The following is a 13475-nucleotide window of genomic DNA, read 5'->3' on the forward strand; positions in this document are numbered from 1 at the left end:
CAGGCTCAGTAGTTGTGGCGCACGGGCTTAGTTGCTCCGTGGCTTGTGGGATCTTCCTGGACCAGGGCTAGAACCCGTGTCCCCTGCACTGGCAGTCGGATTCTGAACCACTGCACCACCAGGGAAGTCCCTATAAGAAGGTCTTAAGGAGCTATGGATTGGCAAAACAGGTATCTGTCTAATTAGTGTTACATGAAGAACACTACGAAGATCCTCCCAAAGACAACCCCAAATTCTCAGTCCCAAATGTCTTTTTTTTGGGGGGGGGCGGCGGGGTACGCGGGCCTCTCACTGCCGCGGCCTCTCCCGCTGCAGAGCACAGGCTCTGGACGCGCAGGCTCAGCAGCCATGGCTCACGGACGGGCCCAGCCGCCCCGCGGCATGGGGGATCTTCCCGGACCTGGGCACGAACCCGTGTCCCCTGCATCGGCAGGCGGACTCCCAACCACTGCGCCACCAGGGAAGCCTCCAAATGTCTTATAGTATGAATTTACCAAATTACTTTGTTACAGAACTGGACAATACAGGTGAGAGCGCTAGGCAATCTGGTAGCAAGAAAACACAGGAGAGAAGTGAGGAAGGTGAGAACTGGGGAGTGCTGTGGTTATGTTTTGCCTATTTTCCAACGCATTCATTCCTACCCCTCGTTTCCCCCAAAATCCATAAGGTCTGGCTACTAGGTCTTCAAGTAATCTAGAAAAGTCCTTCAACAGACGTTTAAACTCTTTCAAGATAGTGTTACAGTATCTATCATCTATTACAGTTCATTTTAGAGTTGATATAATGTGTCAGAAAAGGAAGCACTCTGGGATCTAACTCTACTTCACTAGTTGAGTGGCCCTGGACACGTTTCTTGGTCTCCTCAGGTCTTAGTTTCTGCATTTTAAATTACTGTAAGTAAGTGGTAGAATTCTCTAATGACTCTTCTAGGTATAAAAAGTCTATTTTTCATAAATCTTTCATCATGTGCATAGTGCTAATCTCTGTAGATGGTTTTACCTTTTCTATTTTTCTCAGTTGCCTTTTTAGTGAAACTCCTCAACTTCCTCATTATCTCAAAATTTCTTTCCCTTCTCTCAACCCCACTTTTCCCATTCCCTTGTCACATCTGCCATTTCTATTCCATTATTCCCTCACATCTTCAATTTCTCCCTCTGTTGGCTTGTTGCCTTTGGCCTATGAACATGCTCTTCCCGCCGAACCTAAAACTACCACCCCTTGGGCTAATCTAATCTCCCTCTTCTCTCCTTCTCAAAATTAATTCCTTTCTCCAATCATGTTCCAAGGTCTCTCGGGTCTTTTTCACCAATGCTTTTTTGTTCCCCCCAGGCCTTGAAAGATGCGTGCTTCCCTTGGCGCTCTCCTGTACCCGGCGCCTCCCGTAATGCTTTAATATTTCACACAAACGAGCGTTCTTTGGGAACGTATGTTTTAACTACCAACCGTTATTTCCCAACCCCGCCACCGATTACAATCTAGAGGCGGTACCACTGGATGAAAAAAGGCGGGTAACACTAGTCTTTATTACCGCCCAAGAACTGACCTGGGATAACTCGCCTGCCAGACACTTGAAACACCATCTCCTTAGAGCCCCGCTTTTGCAGAACCCACCGCGGACCAGTCACTTCTGCTGCCTACAGAGAGCTCCATCGGCCCCGACTCTAGAACAGTCCCCAGCCAGCACCCTCCCACCCACTCCCGCAGCCAGCACCACCACCTCACAGCCATCTTCTGTCGCCACCGTGGCCACCCCCTTAATGACGCCATCGCCCCCCACGCACCTGAGTAACCAACCCCGAAGCTACGAAACGGCCCAGCAGTAGCCCCGCAGCGTTTGGCTCGGACGCCGGGTCCCAGGGGTTCGCCGCAGCCATGGCTGGGAGCCGCCTTTCCGGGTGGCGCGGAGAGCGAGCGGAACGCACCGCGCGGCTCGATGACGTCACAGGGCGTTTCCGCCCCGGCGGAAACCTGGGGAGCGCATCCCAGGCGAGCGCGGGTCCCGGGTATTCTCCTGCGGAGCCGGCTGTGAGCTGAGGGGTAGGAGGCGAGTTCGGGGATCCCTGATCCTCTGTAGGCTCCTAACGGCGTCTAGCTTTGGAACAGCTGCAAAAGCGGCGGGGCCTGGTGTTCTTCCCTTTCTTCCTTGCCACTCTTGAGCTGGCCCCCGAGATCCAGGGATCGGCAGGAGGTGACAGCTGGAGCTTGAAACCTAGCTGGGAGGCCGACGGGGTGGTTGGGTGTCGGGCCAAGTGGTGACAGCTGCTCTTCCTTCCCGCAGAGACCTGAGCCTTGGCGCTAGGATGGGAAACAGTGCCCTCCGCGCTCATGTGGAAACCGCGCAGAAAACTGGTGTTTTTCAGCTTAAGGACCGTGGGCTGACCGAGGTGAGACTGGGAGGGATCCGACCAAGGGAATTTAAAGGGAGAGGGACGGCGGGCTGTGAAGTTAATAGGTAAGGGATTCTCCGCGCTGAGAGCCCCTTTCTTCAGTTCCCCTCAGAGTTGCAGAAGCTGACAAGCAATCTCAGGACCATCGACTTGTCCAACAACAAGATCGAGAGTCTACCGCCTATGATTATAGGGAAGTTCACTCTGCTGAGGAGCCTGTCCTTGAACAACAACAAACTGAGTATGGCTTTTGCGCCTGGGAATTTTGCTAGTTATCAGCTGTTAAGAAGGGTGGTTTTTCTCTTGGAATAGAGTGTGGAGTATGATTATAATGTTATTAAACTGGTTTTCAAATAAATGTATCAGAATCTTAAAAAAAAAGGTGTTTTTTTTTCTTACAAGCTGATTTTTGTTGTTATGAAACTGTTCAGGAGCTCAAGATGCAGAAGAATGTCAGAGTCCTTGAAGCTTCCTATCTCTTGTAATTGCATCTATAAGCCTCCTCTCCTGGTGTAATGATTGGTAGGAGGTTAATTTGGACTTGAAAGGGGCCATCTTTGGGGTGTAATGTAAACAGAGCTAACTTTGCTGCTAATTTGGAAGGGCGGATGGGTTGGGAAGGAGAGGGCCTTCCAAATCCTGCAAAATTGCTGTGGGATTGTGCAGTGGCCCCTTCACAAAAGGAGCCTATTATACACATAATGCTTTCCTGAATTTTGATTGCACCCTCACCTTCTGAAGACTATGTTGGTAAAAATGCAATACTTAAAAATGGCACAATATGTGAAATGCCTATGTATATTAACAAGAGGCATAACAGACTGCCATATAGTTTTTGTAAACTTCATCAAAGGTGTTTTTCAGCTGTATTGGATTCAGGTTTTTAAATTTTTCTTTGCCAGCTTTCCTTCCTGATGAGTTATGCAATCTGAAAAAACTAGAGACACTAAGCCTAAACAACAATCAGTTGAGAGAGCTGCCATCTACTTTTGGGCAACTATCTGCCCTTAAGACGCTGAGCCTCTCTGGGAACCAGCTGAGAGCACTACCATCCCAACTTTGTAACCTACGGCACCTGGATGTAGTGGATCTCTCCAAGAACCAAATTCGGAGCATACCTGACACAGTGCGGGAGCTTCAAGTCATCGAACTCAACCTCAACCAGAACCAGGTCTAGAGCTTAAGGGTTTTTTTCTACAACATGTATGTGGGTTTACGGTCTCCTGAATAAACAGTTGTTCTCTAAACTGTAATCATAGAGAGGAGTATCAGAGGCTAGAAGAGAGGTATATTCTATGGGCTGGACTAATTTCAAAGCCCAAAGTGCCGTGAAGTTAGTTGAGACACTGGGTGTGTTTGTTGTGTAGGTGTTTTTTGGAGGGTAGGATGGGTAACACAGTGAGGTAATTTCAAAAGTTAAACCCCTGTCTCACAAACCTTGAGTTCTTCAGATCATCCTCAAATATACCTCTAATCATCTAGCAAGGAGCTATGTCAGGAAGATAGAGTGGAAAAGAGGCTTAAACTCATATGTTCTCAGAGTTGGACATCAGAGTTCATTCAGTTGTCCTTTTGCTGACATCTTTGTCAAGTGTGTGTCCCGCTTTTGCGGAAAAACCGTCAGTGATAGGATTTTTGGAGATTGTTGGACAGCTTTAATTGCAGTATTTTAAATTTATTTCCATAACTTCAGAAACTCTTTGATTAACATGTATCTGACTGGAGAAACAATCTTTGGTCTAGACATAAGGCACAAATGATGAAACACTGATCATAGTGAGACTGGGTAGTCTTTAGTTTTTCTAGTATCTATGCTTCTAGATCTGCAGAGTCCATTACAGTAGCCACTAGCCACATGGCCATTAAAATTCATTTAAATTAGACTTAAAAATTCAGTTCCTCGGTTGCACTAGTCATATTTCAAGTATGGCTCAATACAGCCATATGTGGCTAGTGGCTACCATATTGGACAGCACAGATATAGAACATTCTACTAGTTGCAATAAGTTTTATTGGACAAAACTGTTCTAGATTGTCCTGACCTTACGTTATGATGAAATTCAGTCAGTCTTGGACGAGATTGGCTTTATCTTTTCCTTAAAGTGGATATTTTTATATGTTCTTGAGCTTTTTGGAAAAAAATTCTGAATATTTGGGGGAAAATACTGGAAAAAACTTAAGTTGAGCACTTGCTCCACATTCACCTATGCTGCCTTAAATCAATGGTTCTCAGGTTTTAGTGTGCATCAGAATAACCCGGAGAGCTGGTTAAAAGATCACTGGGCTCCACACTCATTGTTTCTGATTTTGTAGGTCTGGGGTAGGGTCTGAGAATTTGCAGTCTTAACAAGGTCCCAGGTGATGGTCTGAGATGATACCAGGCATAGTAAATATAACTAGGTGGCTTGGAGCATTTAAAGGGCAGAAGAGCTGAATGAATCAAAGATAACTGCTTGGTATTGAGCTCAAGAGCCTAAAAGAAGAGTGGTGCTATTGGGAATGGGCATGCTGAGTGGGTTATGATGGTGAAACATCCAATGTGTTTTACCAAAAATCAGAGACATAGGAGTGGAATAGAGGTGGGCAGAAATTAATGTAGATAGCTTAAAAGAAGTGATAGCTTTAAGAATGAATGAGCTTTCTAGGAGAAAGTTTAGAAAGATTGAATATTAAGTATTAGGGACTGCTGCTTGAGAAATGTTCATACAAACAAGAAGGGAAGCCAAAAATCAGGAATAATTCAAAAGATAGGAAGAAAAACACAGTACTTGGGTACAAGAAGTGGGAGTTTCAAGAAAGGGATAGATAGCACAGTCAAATGCAACAGGGAATGAGGGCAACGAATCCTTGACTTTGGCAGTAAAGTGGTTGGCATCTGTGTACACATAAAAGATTGGCAGTAAACGTACCAAAATGTTTACAGTGATGGATTACAGGTAACTTTTTTCTCTAAACTCGTATGATTCTCAAATTTTCTATAATGAACAGTGCTTTTATTATTAGAAAAATTTGTTTCCAAAAAGCCACTGGTGACCTTCAAAAAAGATTTGTTTTTTTTGTCCCAAAAAAGTGTAGTAGTAACAGAAGCTGGATAACACAAGAGGCTTCTGGAATGAGTGGGTAGTGAGAAAATGGAGGTGGTAGAAGAAAGAACTAGGACAAATAGTCAAGTAAAGATTTTTAAATTTAGTAAAAAATAATCATTACAGTGCTTATACTTTTTCCTATTATCCCTTTTTAAAATTGTTCAATAGATAGCTCAGATCTCAGTGAAGATATCTTGCTGTCCTCGCCTTAAAGTTCTTCGTTTGGAGGAGAATTGTCTTGAGCTCAGTATGCTTCCACAGAGCATCCTCAGTGATTCCCAGATCTGTCTGCTTGCTGTAGAAGGCAACCTTTTTGAAATAAAGAAACTTCGAGAACTGGAAGGCTATGATAAGGTATGTATTAGTGTACTTCTGAATTTCTAGTCACTGCTCCAGAGAAGAGAAAGGTGAAGTAACTCACACGAGTGTTTCTAGGTATAGTACGTATGTATAATCCGTTTATGTCAATAAGGATTTGTTCTCCATTTTGGAGGTGGGTTCTGAGAATCAGCCAAATGGTATTGTGCCAAGATGATATTTTTCTCTAGACAGCTTATTGTAAAGCATCTTTTTCTTTTGATAGGTGTCCTATTAAGATATAAAGGAAAAAAAAACACCCCGCAAAACCATGTGCTTTAAATTTGCATCTAGAATAGGTAGATTTTGTAGGAAATGAAGGACCATAAAAACCTAAAGGAAAAAAAAATCATAAAATCGTAAATAACCAATAAGTTAGTTATTTGCTCAGGGCAAAATAACACATGTATTCTTTCATGATTTTCAGTACATGGAGAGGTTCACAGCCACCAAGAAGAAGTTTGCATGATGTTCTCCAGGAGCATGTGAACCATACAGGACACTGACTTGGAACCTGTTGCAATCTGGCTGAATGAAAGGCTCCTGTTGTTGTCAAGGATATCTGCAGTGAGGAGATGATATTCCAGGAGGTTATATTTCACTCAATGATCTTTTTCCTTTCCAGGGCTCATCTCAAATAAGATAAAGGGAATCAAACACAGGAAGAGTCCTCCATTTTGAGTCATGGATAGGGCAAAGGACAATGTTGATCTTCAAAACCATCATTTGTTTGGCTTTGAGAAACCCAGTAGCTAGTTGCTATGTATACAGTGAGGGGATGCTGCCTGGTACCAGAATAGCTCCACACAACAGCTTGAAATTTCATGTGTCTCAATGTGCAAGCTTTCAGAAAATCAGTTGCCATTCCACCCTGTGTTAATACTTCATATTTTTATGAAATTCAAATAATTCATGAGAGGCTGCTATGGTTAATCTAAGGATTTATGATTTTACTCCAGTCCATTAGTTCAATTGCAATGTTTATACTTGGAATTTAGGATGTACATAAAGGTATGACTTGATTAAAAGTGTACTTTGTCAGAGAAGCAACAACACAACACTAAGAGGTGTTCCCAAGGCTGCAGTAGCAATTTTTTTTTTTTTTACTATTGCAGGTGCCTTATTGATAGAGGGCTCTGAAGAGCTAAATCTGTATGCAAAACTTGTAAGATACAAGGGTTTTAATAATCAAGATTTTCCTGAAGCTTTGTTAGAAACAGTCTCTTATTTCTGGTCATCTTTTTGTATTTACAACACTAATAATCAAATTACCTATCAAAAAGCTACTATTACAGTATTTTACAACAACTTATGTTTAATCAAATTTATTCTCTGAATGAGAGAATATACTAAATAAACATTTTTTAATAACTATGGCTGGAAGAAAGGTTAATCCTTTAAAGTAAGACGACAGAGGAACTTTAACCTGTAAATGGCCCTTTGTTTGAAAGTAAACTGATAAGAAATGTTTTATGTTCTTGTTCAGGTTGCAAGAGTACTGAAATGCCTTCATGTGACTGATAAACATTTTTGTGGTACTGGAAACTATGCTTATTAAGAGAAACTGAAGCTATAAAAGTAGATTATTTCAGACTGTTACTGGCATGAACATTTAGAAAGCTACAACTCTGCTGTTTTCTGATGTTTTGTCTTAGCCAAGGGGCTATTTACCATGTATTGTTAGTTCTCATTTTACAAACCTAGTTTAACCATTAAGCCAAGAGATCGCAAGAGCCTAGTGTTTATATGAGGAAAGTCTCTCTGACCTTAAATCTGGTCTAGGGGTTCTCTTTTTCCCGTTATTCTGTTTCTCAACTGGGGAGGGATGGGGGTGCCAGTTTACATTACCAATTGAGTTTTGTTTTTTATAAACTTTGTTTAATGCTTAATCTTATTGATCTACTGAACATTCCTCTATTTTATCAGTACTTATCTAATAAATCAGAACTTATAAATTAAATAACTTAAATGTCCCAAGACATTTAATTATTAATGGAAGTTTTAAAAATCCCTACCCTTATGAGAATCCCGTTATGATGGCTAACTTTCACAACTTGGACACAGCCTTATTTCCAGATACCCTCTCTTCACTCTCATTCACTTGCCCAGTCTTACCAGGTTATTCTGCTCCTTAAACCCACAGTGCAATGTCTCTCTCCTTTAACTGTCTTTACATTGTTTGCTCAGTCAGGAATGCTCTCTCTTACTAACACGCTCCTTTTCTATGTCTAAGCCCCTTCCTGAGAAGTCTAAGCCGAATTAACTGCTCCATCTGTTACGGCAGCATTTCTCACATTCTGTATTCATCTGCCTCTTGCTAGACTGAGCTACTTGAGGGCAGGGATTAAGTAAAGTAATATGCCCAAAGATGTAGTACAAAAGTATTTAGACTTAAATATGAGCTAATAAAGTGGGTTGACTTGAGGTCTGGAGACTGAGATTCTAGTGGCCACCAGCTCTAAATCACCTACCTTCTTTTAGAGCTTGGTTAGAAGTCAGTGTAGTATACTGAGTAAGAACATGGGCCTTGGAGTCAGAAAGATCCTGATTTGAATTCAAAGTCCATCATTTACTAGCTTTATGAATTTGAGCAACTTACTCTCATCCATAATATGGGGAACACCTCCTACCTCTCATGTATGTTATGAGGATTTGGTGAAAAGATACATAAAAGCATTTAGAATAGTGCCTGTGACAGAGTAAGCACTCAATAAATGGTGCTATTCATTTCACCTGTAAAACATTAAAATAGAATTTAGCAAGTTGTACAGAAATGGAAGGCTTGGAGCAAACACTACATTAGAATGAAAAACAAATGAGTAGAGAATAAGGAACCTGAATATCAACCTGAGGACTATAAATATGCTTAGGAATGTAACTGGGATAACTTAGGATTTTAGTAAGAGAGTAACCTAAAGAATAGTGTTTAAAGAAACTAATTCTAAGAGCAATTGAGTATAGGATGTCTGGGAAGTAGAAGTTTAAGTTAGGGGGAGATTCCTAATCCATACATGACATGAAAAGATCTAGAGTTGAAATGTGGTAAACAAAGGATGAATTAAAACTGTGAAAGAAGAAAAAAACAGGCACAACTATAGGGGATAAAGATCACTGTCATTATAAGACTGGAAACCTGAAGAGGGAGCTTATTGTTAAAAAAAAATTAAGTTCAGTGGAGGATACTGTTTAACTCCTTAATTATAGGTCAGTTTTATGCTCAAGGTCACAAAACTAGTAAATGATTGAACCAAAACTTGAACACAGATGGTCAGACTCCAGAGCTTATGCTAACCACCTCAGTTACTACCTTTCAAAAGTAATAGAAACAAGTTTCCAGACAGTGTCACAGGAGAAGACTTTTAAGTCAACAGCTTCTATTTCTAGTGTATTATGAGCCTAAGTTCTAGGTCCTCATTCCTCTTTTCTCAATAGCAGAAGCTTTGAAAAAGTATGTAACCTGGGATCCATGGATGGGCTTTCAAGACCCATTTATGCATGATTCACGTGTGTGTGTTTGTGTGTCTATTTCTCTGGAGAGATAGGCTGTGTTGTCTTTCATCAAATTCACGAAGAGATCCTTGACTCAAAAAGAGCTCCACTCTAGAGAGAACAGCAGTTATCATTTAATAAGCTCTTACATTTGCTGGGCACTGCTCTAAGTGCTTTACATGCATTACCACATTAAGTCTTCACAGCAACTCTGTGAGGTAGGAATCATTAATCCCACTTTACGCACAAGGAAACTGAGGCACAGAAATGGTTTTATAGTCACTCAGCTAGCAAGTGGCAGAACTAGAGTGTAAATCCAGACAATATGGTGCCTTAGCTCACACTTCTAACCAATTATACTGTTGGAACAGCATACTGGTATCTTCAGAACTATTTCCTTTAGCCATAATAGTGTTAAAAAATTTTTTTAATGCTTTTAGGAAGGACATTTAAGTATAGAACAGCCCCCAGTGTTTTATACCTTCTTATTGTACACATTTACTACCACCTGCCAAACTACTCCTTTTTGGCATGTGGCATTTGTATTACTGAGGGCCTAATTAAATCTCACTATAAATATTTTCCTTTTCAGCCTTTGAAAGTTCCCACGTTAACTCTATCTCCTCCAGTAAGTGGGTTGCAGTTTGCACTCATAAACACTTTCAGTCGCTAATGTATTTAAGCTCAAATGAATAAAAGACTAGTAATGATTAAAATGAACCTCATGACAAATCATAGCAGGGAAAAGTCCTATATTTCCAATAAAAATGGGAAAGGTGCTAATAAAGTCAGCTGTTTGTTGGAGTGCCTTTTGATTTATGGATATTTGCTCTATTCAGTTTGTCAAATAAGAGCTGACAAAATTATTGCCTTCCACCCCCGAAAAAGTACTCACAGAAGCACATCATTTATTTGAAAAAACAGTTCCATTAGTTAGTTACAAAATTTAATTGTAAGGATCAAACAGTGGTTATTGGTCAAACCAATCGACATTAATAGCTTTGAAGTGTGCAGAAGCTAATTTTTAAATAAAGGTGACAAATACCAATCAGATTCTTATAACACTGTTCAGGATCTAAGCAAAAAATGTGATTCTGGAAGTTGAATACAAAAGGCTAAGAGAATCATAGTGCAATCATCAATAAGTAAACCAAAGACATAATTTTCTAAATCATTTTTAGTTAAACAATAAATTCTAGTTTTAAAAAAAGTTTAAAGCTACATAAAACTCAAAGCAATCTAACTATTTTCTACCTGAGATCAAAACAAGTCTCTTTTTTCCTATCTAAACATAATTCTTGGCATTGAGGTAAATCTGAATTCATGTGATATACTTTGTCAAACTTTTCCAAAAAATTTTAAGCCCTGCTGTAGAGAGAAATTCTCATATTATATATACATATTTACATATTTTTTCTTCAAAGACTAATGACAAATTTATGAGGTTAATAGGCCTGTAATGGGACCATGATACTATTAATAATATGAAAATAAAAAGCCATTCATTTATACCATGTGTTCCTATATGGTACAATATGAAATGGGATCATAGAATCTATGTACATAGATGAACCACCAAGAGTTCAGAAATGAAGCTCACTTTAAGAAAACTCATTCTGTTTTTTGAAGCAGAGGTTGCAAAGTTGTGATGTATAACAAAAATATTGTGTATACAGGCTCCAAAACCAAGCATTGGCCTAAATTGGCAAAAACGGCAACTTAAACAGAAATTAAACCCAACTAGATCTTCACTGTGGTTATGCAACTTTTGGCTTTAGGGTCTGCAGGTTTTACTGAGGTAACAACCTCTTATCTCTTGCCTCTCCTCCTTGTGCCTGCCCCTACTGCCCCCAGCCTTTTACATGGCTGTCTTTGGCAATGCTTCCAAAGTTTGAAAGCAGAAGAACTGCTAAGTAAATGGAGAGAATGAAAAATAACACTATATATGATGTATGAAAACCAACCTAAGAGTATGGACTGAGAAAGAAAGTACTAGAAGAAAAACTAAGCCGCAGTCTACCCTCAAGGGAAAAAGAGAAAATAAAAGAATAGGGAGGCTGTTACTCCTAGATCTTCTTTGACATAATCTCCCGATTAGAAGAGTGTGGAAACAAAATTTCAAACTCTGGAAAGGTAATGACTTTAAAGGAGGAGCTAGGGAAGTGAATAAATGATAAAGAAGTACAGCAGTAGCTTTAGCTGTCAATGAGTTTCTTTGCCCTGGCATTGGCATTGTCAATACGATCTTTGTTGGTGTCAGCCTGGAAAAAAGAAAAATATACCAGCATTACTTCACAAGGTTAGCTGCTCTAATAAACGTTAAATTTCATGTACTTAGAGTAACTGACACATTGAGAAAATTCAGGAAATAGTCGAAGCCACATTACAAAACTCATTTTGGGCAAGAAGTGACAGAATATCAAATTCATTTGGAAAAACCTGGGTGTATAAACATGACAGATATAACAGAAGAACTTGCCAGTATTTCATGAGTTCTGTAACATTTTTTTTCATAGTTTAACATGTCTGAAACTAGGATGCATCTTATAATTAATGGCATGTAGATGCAGTGAAAATATAATGCTCTTCTCTGCTATAGATCTGGACCTTGTGGGAGTCCCCTGAACTGAATCATAGAATCTCATCTGGAGCTACCCTAGATCTCACCCAGAGACTGAAATAACCTACCCCAAGATCTGTGGAACAGATGTATCACCATCCACATCAATATGTAAATTAAAATGATCGGTAATATGTAGCCTAAACCCACATAACAGCATTGAAAACATCTTATGAACCATTGTTTGCCTCAATGAAATCCACCATAAGTGATTCAACAGAAAGCCAAGCTGAAAAACTTACCCCAACCTTTAAAGTACTGAGATTTTAATGAAGTAACAATAAATATCAGCTTTTAGATGTGACACAACCAAACACAGAACACAATTTAATTTTAGTATATTTTATATCATATGAAGTAAAAAATAGCAACCACACTTTTCTGTTACTCTTGTTTTTGTGTGTCCACCCCACGAGAACCATTCTGCAGAACTGATTTTTACCTACTGACTCATGAGATGAGGATTCAGGAACTTACTAATTTGTTATTAGTTAACAAAATAAAATTCTAAAAGCTAACTTGCTCTTTCAGGGGAAAAACAAAAAACCCCCGACAGCTCACAGAAAGGTTAGAGGAGATTGTGAGCTTCATGTGTGAAATTTTAAATAAAACCACTTGGTCCCAAGGTCTTGGTTTCAAAATGAACCAATTGAGTAAGAGATAAGAGGACTTGACTATTGTTTTTCAATGTGTTAGAACTCATCAAAACTGCAAGCCCTGTGAGGACAGGATCTTATCCCTATTGCTCTCCCCCAGAGCATCTAGCACAGATGTCTATTACTAAACACTGTACTGGATGTCTCATTTTCCAGTGGCACTAAAAAGCTCTTACCTTTTCTGTGATCCGTTCTATTTGTCGATTTTGAGCCTCAATCTCATTGCCTATGTCCAGGGCCATGTTTTTTAGATTTCCTAGGATACTGCCCACTTGAGTCAGGTTCTCTTCCATTTCGTCTTCCCTGGCGTCATTTGTTATACTATCACAAAAAGATAGTTAATTCAGTACTTTTGGGTGAATTAGAAATGGAGTGAGTCTGGATTTAGTTTTTATAAAACTAAGTAACCAAAATGACCTCAGCAAGTGTTAGACCCAACAGATGCAGGTTACCATTCCTGGGAAACATTCCATAGTAAAAGTGGAAAGACTAATCCAAGACAGCACAACATCTTAAAGCCATTTAAGATTAAGAAATAACTTTAGGATAGTGGTTTTTCAAAATGTAATTCCCAGCATAACCTGGGAACTTGTTAGACATGAAAATATGCTAATTCTCACACTCCACTCCAGATCTCCTGAATCAGAGACTGGAAGGGACCCCAGCGATCTATGTTTTAATAAACCTCCCAGGTGATTCTGATGCATGCTTAGGTCTAAAGAACTACTGCTCTAAAATAAGGGTTGCAAAATCCTGGCCCAAAGCCAAATCTGGCCTGCCTTCTGAATTTATAAATAAGGTTTTATTTGAACACAGCCATGCTCATTTGTTTATATATTGTTTATGGCTGCTTCTACCCTACAACAGAGTTGAGCAGTTG

At 39.9% G+C, this 13475-nt stretch overlaps 3 protein-coding genes across 8 annotated transcripts in view; 1 reads left to right on the forward strand and 2 right to left on the reverse strand.

The window, feature by feature from the left end:
- Positions 1–1930, reverse strand: part of HAUS2 (HAUS augmin like complex subunit 2) — an 11200-nt gene extending 9270 nt beyond the window's left edge. For both annotated transcript variants that reach the window (XM_024115732.3, XM_007104865.4), the window contains exon 1: positions 1782–1930. In XM_024115732.3, coding sequence (XP_023971500.1) covers positions 1782–1874 — 93 coding nt within the window. In that variant the 5' untranslated portion in view covers positions 1875–1930. The remainder of the gene's footprint in view (positions 1–1781) is intronic.
- Positions 1931–1950: 20 nt separating this feature from the next.
- LRRC57 (leucine rich repeat containing 57) lies at positions 1951–12238 on the forward strand. 4 transcript variants are annotated; one of them, XM_024115724.3, is made up of 6 exons: positions 1951–2037; positions 2279–2384; positions 2490–2628; positions 3290–3558; positions 5642–5827; positions 6258–7204. In XM_024115724.3, exons 2-6 carry the CDS (start codon positions 2301–2303, stop codon positions 6297–6299), a joined length of 720 nt encoding a protein of 239 aa, XP_023971492.1. In that variant the 5' UTR covers positions 1951–2037; positions 2279–2300; the 3' UTR covers positions 6300–7204. The 4 variants fall into 4 exon arrangements, 3 of the variants coding, with proteins under 3 accessions (XP_023971492.1, XP_007104929.1, XP_007104928.1); XM_007104867.1 differs by having other exon boundaries at positions 1954–2044; XM_007104866.4 differs by having other exon boundaries at positions 1995–2188.
- SNAP23 (synaptosome associated protein 23) overlaps positions 10208–13475 on the reverse strand; it is a 44019-nt gene continuing 40751 nt past the window's right edge. For both annotated transcript variants that reach the window (XM_007104868.4, XM_028495418.2), the window contains 2 exons: positions 12772–12916; positions 10208–11580 (listed from right to left, as the gene is read on the reverse strand). In XM_007104868.4, the coding sequence (XP_007104930.1) occupies positions 11515–11580; positions 12772–12916 (211 nt within the window). In that variant the 3' untranslated portion in view covers positions 10208–11514. The remainder of the gene's footprint in view (positions 11581–12771; positions 12917–13475) is intronic.

The sequence above is a fragment of the Physeter macrocephalus genome, chromosome 11, assembly GCF_002837175.3.
Source record: "Physeter macrocephalus isolate SW-GA chromosome 11, ASM283717v5, whole genome shotgun sequence".
Lineage (NCBI taxonomy): Eukaryota > Metazoa > Chordata > Mammalia > Artiodactyla > Physeteridae > Physeter > Physeter macrocephalus.

What these genes read in the sequence shown, in the direction of transcription:
- LRRC57 (XM_024115724.3), top strand. Translation starts at nt 2,301, where the DNA reads ATGGGAAACAGTGCCCTCCGCGCTCATGTGGAAACCGCGCAGAAAACT. An exon ending in CTTGAACAACAACAAACTGA is followed by an intron (nt 2,629 to 3,289) that starts GTATGGCTTTTG and finishes TTTCTTTGCCAG; the next exon opens with CTTTCCTTCCTGATGAGTTA. An exon ending in TCAACCTCAACCAGAACCAG is followed by an intron (nt 3,559 to 5,641) that starts GTCTAGAGCTTA and finishes ATTGTTCAATAG; the next exon opens with ATAGCTCAGATCTCAGTGAA.